This window comes from Tupaia chinensis, unplaced genomic scaffold (assembly GCF_000334495.1).
Source record: "Tupaia chinensis unplaced genomic scaffold, TupChi_1.0 Scaffold000235_1, whole genome shotgun sequence".
In the NCBI taxonomy this organism is placed as follows: Eukaryota; Metazoa; Chordata; class Mammalia; order Scandentia; family Tupaiidae; genus Tupaia; species Tupaia belangeri.
Genome location: NW_006159713.1, coordinates 5,106,066 through 5,109,873, shown reverse-complemented (window position 1 = coordinate 5,109,873; position 3,808 = coordinate 5,106,066). Strand labels below are relative to the sequence as shown.

Below are 3,808 nucleotides of genomic sequence, written 5' to 3'. Positions count from 1 at the left end.
GGGGTGGGGGGCTATGGGTGGTAATGGATAATTGGAGAGAGAAGAAAGAGGCGTTTCACAGACCACAGATGAGAAGCAATGCACAGATCCAGAGAAGAGGACGGAGGAAGCATCGTGTTAGTCGGGGTGGCTTTCCCTGATCCTGGCAGCAGTTCCAGGCAGTCAGCCACCCTCGCTGGTCTGGATCTGGGAGAGAGGCCTGAGTACTTACAATCAGTACTCTTGACTTGGAATCCCGTTTCTGCACACACCCTCTCCCGCAGCTCCCAGCCCGTCCCCTCCCTGCCCAGGAGCCTCACCTTGCAGGGAGTTGAAAAGTGCGAAGATGTAGACAGTGGACAGGCCGAGGGGCGTGAGCACGGCCAGCCCCCATGTCACGCCCACCAGGCTGGAAAGGCCCAGCACGGTGACGAGCCCCTTCCTGTTCTGCCCCTGCTCCTTGCCAGCAGTGGCACTCGACAGAGTGAAGATCTTCCAGGCCACCAGCGCCAGCACCATGGAGCCGAAGAGGAAGGTCAGGAGGAAGTAGCCATGGACGGTGATGTAGAGGGCGGCAGGCTGCTCTTGGAACCAGCACCTGGAGGAGGCGGAAGCCACTGGGGCTGGGAACGGTCCTGACGACAACCCCAGGAAGCCCCCTGCCTGCCCAGTCATGGCCTAGAGATGCCTCCCCATTCCCACCCGCCATTCCAGCTCTCCTGCTGGGGAAGGGGCTGTTGTAGGCTCCCATCATGGCTCTGTAGACCAGAGATGCCGAGAGGCCATCGTGTCCTTCGTGCCACGTTATATGTCTAAAACCTAAATTGGTGGCTGCCCTTTGAAATCCACAGGTTTGGCATAGACCGCAGACGTTTGCTTCTGCTATGAAACCATCTACCTGGTAGCTCGGTGGCTGCCCTCGCGTAGAACAGTAACCATTGCCCATTAGACAGGTGTGTGACGGCCAGCGCACCGTGGTCTCCACCCGGCCCGCTGCATGTGCCTATGTTAGCCACCTGGTGGCCCCTGAATTTGAGGCTCTGGGGGCACGTCCGAGGCCATGCCAGTCCCTCCTCACGCACAGTCGTGGGTCTGCTGATGGGTGCCCTTGGAGAGCAGCAGGTGGGAGCCTAGAGGCTCAGATCAGCTCCGCTGCTCCCTGCACTGCATGTGCGAAGGCCAGAGGGTGGGCCGACCAGCAACCCCATTGCACAGGTGAGGACGCTGAGGCCCTAGGGGAGGCCAGGTTTGCCCGAGGTCACACAATCACACACACAACAGTCAGGAGCAGAGCTTGAGCTGGACCCAGGGTCACTGCAAATGGTTGGGCAGGTTGTCCTGTCCCTGAACAAGAGCCCCTGGCTAAGGGGGCCGATTGAGGCTGAACCTCAACATTCCCCTCACTCACAAGGCTGGACACCCAGTATGGGATGGGGATCGCCTACTTTGCTTTACCATGAGGGGCTGCGTGGACTAGCGGTGGCCCGGTAAGGCCTCCTCCTCCCGGTTGAGTTCTCTCTCCATTCTCAGGCCCCCTCCCTCAGTTCACTTTCTCACCCCAGGCCTAGTTTGCCTTTCCGTGCCATGAGCTAGCTGGGTCTGAGCAGCCTTCTAGCCTTGACTACTTGTCTCTCTCCCCAGGATTCCCTCTCTCCCCACCTCCCTCTGGCCTCGCCACGTGAAGCAGGACCTAACGTCACCCTCGCTCTCCCGGTCGCCACTCACAGCTCCAGCGAAGTGCGGTTCTCCTTGTCGCGGATGGTGTAGTGGCCATAGCTGTTGGCACTCCCAGTGCCAATGACCATGAGGGCAGGCAGGCCTGGGCAGGGAGAAGAGGTGTGCACTGCCAAAGTTTCCTTCTCCACAGCCCCTGGCTGCCCAGCCCCAGCCCTCGAGCTTATCTGAGAGAGCGAACTCCTCTCTCTCCCCAAAGCTATGTCCCTGTCCAACCCCTGGGGCCAACTGTCCCTCTGCCCATCCAGGGAGCACATACCCCAGCCCACCAGGCTCAGCTTCAGGAAGTAATGGCCGAAGTATGTGTTGAAGACCCTGATGACGAGCAGGTAGAGGTGGAAGGCTTCTAGGCCCATCCAGGTGAAAGTACAGAGCAGGAAGTAATGGAGGATGCCCCCCCGGACCCAGCAGGCAGCGTGGGACCCCTGCGAGCCACTCCCCACATTGACTAAGAAGGCCAGGTTCAGGAGGAACAGGCTCACGCTCAGGGCCACATGGATCTTGGGGGCATCTTCTGACTTGAATCTCTGCCGGGAGAACCTGGGCGAGAAGGGCCAGGGAGAGGTACCAAGGGGGTTCCGGCTCCCATGAAGTACCTAGGCCTGTCCACCCCACAGTCTTGGTCCCACCCCTACAGCCCACAGCCCTCCCTCTCCATCCCTGCTACTGGCTCCTGCCTTATCACCCAGCTCCCACCCATGTCAGCAGCCAGGATGTGAGGACCTGCAAGGTCAAGTGCAGGAGCCTCTGTGGGCTCCGGATCCTGCTAGCCTCACCCCTTGACTCAATCTTTAGCCGGACGGCATAACTTGCAAAATTCCCTGCAAACATTGTGCTCTCTGATCCTTCCCTGACTTTGCTCATGCTCCCCCCTCTGCTCTCAGTGCTTTGCCCTGCTCCTCCTGCCATCTTTGCCAGCCTGGTGGCAGCTCTGTCTTCACAGTTCCTCCTGGGACGCTGTCTCTGAACGCCCTCAGCCCAGGCAGATTTGGTAGCGCACTGTGACTCTCCGCCCTCCCCCATCATCACGTCTCTCCCCGCACACAAACCGGAGGCCTAGCACGGTGGGCAGGAGGGGGCCATGGACGCACCGACTGAGGGAGTGGACAGACAGCTGGGTGGCTGTGTGAGGCCTAGAAGAGCAGCTCAGAGACTGATGGAGTTTCCAGAGTCGCAGAGCAGAGCGGGGGCTCCAGTCCTGGGTTCTAGACTCCCTTCCCAGGCTCCTCTGCAGGGCTTCCGTCCCTCTGTGGAGCCCCACTCTGAATTCTTAACAGTCAGATCCAAAATGGCTCCCACTTGTGGGATGGAAGCCAGGGTCGCCCAGAGGGGGCACAGGACGGTGTCCTCACCTGAGATACCAGGCCCCACCTTTGGGTGCTGCCGACAATTCCTCCTGGCGCTCCAAGCTTGGCTGCTCACAGGGTCCAGCAACGCAGCCAGCTGGCAAGTCCGGCTCAGCTTGTTGGGGGTGGGGGCGGTGTCCTAGGCCAGGGCTTGGAGGGATGGGGTGGGGTGGCACCACTTACACTCAGGGGCTGTCTCTGGTAGAGTGGGTGGGGCTGGCGGGGCTGCAACTAGGGCCAAATGCACTCTACTAAGGTGTGTAGGTGGGAAAAAATTCCCACAGACGGCACACGTGCCTGTGCATGCCTGCCGGCACACACGCACACACACACACACACACAAGGCCATGCATGTGTGACCTCTGCAGGGCCCTAGGCTCAGAAGGGCCCTATGCTTGACTTAATGCCCTGCTTTTGCCATCTTTGGAGTTCTTGAGGGCCAGTCCCAGGCCTCGTGGTTAAGCCAGATCCTACACGGTCAGCTACAGTTTGAGCCCTTGCTTCAGCAGCTTGAAAAACAGTTTGTGTGTGTGTGTGTGTGTGTGTGTGTGTGTATGTCCCATTGTGGGGTGCTTTCTCCCTCTCCCTACCCCTCTGTCTTTCTGTCTCTCTGGTCTGTGCACATGCCCTCAGTCAGTCAAAACTAAATACATAATACTCAGGGCCAGTCCTGTAGCCCAGCAGTTAAGCACTGTGCATAGAAAGCCAGAACCGGGACCAGCAGTTAGTGTAATGGCTATGTTGCTGGA

General features: G+C 59.3%; 1 protein-coding gene across 4 annotated transcripts in view; it reads right to left on the bottom strand.

Moving 5' to 3' along the window:
• The window catches only part of ADGRG3 (adhesion G protein-coupled receptor G3), a 27,075-nt gene that overhangs the window by 5,695 nt on the left and 17,572 nt on the right, over positions 1 to 3,808 (bottom strand). For 2 of the 4 annotated variants that reach the window (XM_027771851.1, XM_027771853.1), the window contains 4 exons: positions 3,066 to 3,209; positions 1,973 to 2,253; positions 1,705 to 1,798; positions 300 to 577 (listed from right to left, as the gene is read on the bottom strand). In XM_027771851.1, coding sequence (XP_027627652.1) covers positions 300 to 577; positions 1,705 to 1,798; positions 1,973 to 2,253; positions 3,066 to 3,209 — 797 coding nt within the window. The remainder of the gene's footprint in view (positions 1 to 299; positions 578 to 1,704; positions 1,799 to 1,972; positions 2,254 to 3,065; positions 3,210 to 3,808) is intronic. The other 2 variants (XM_027771854.1, XM_027771852.1) reach the window with 1 other exon arrangement.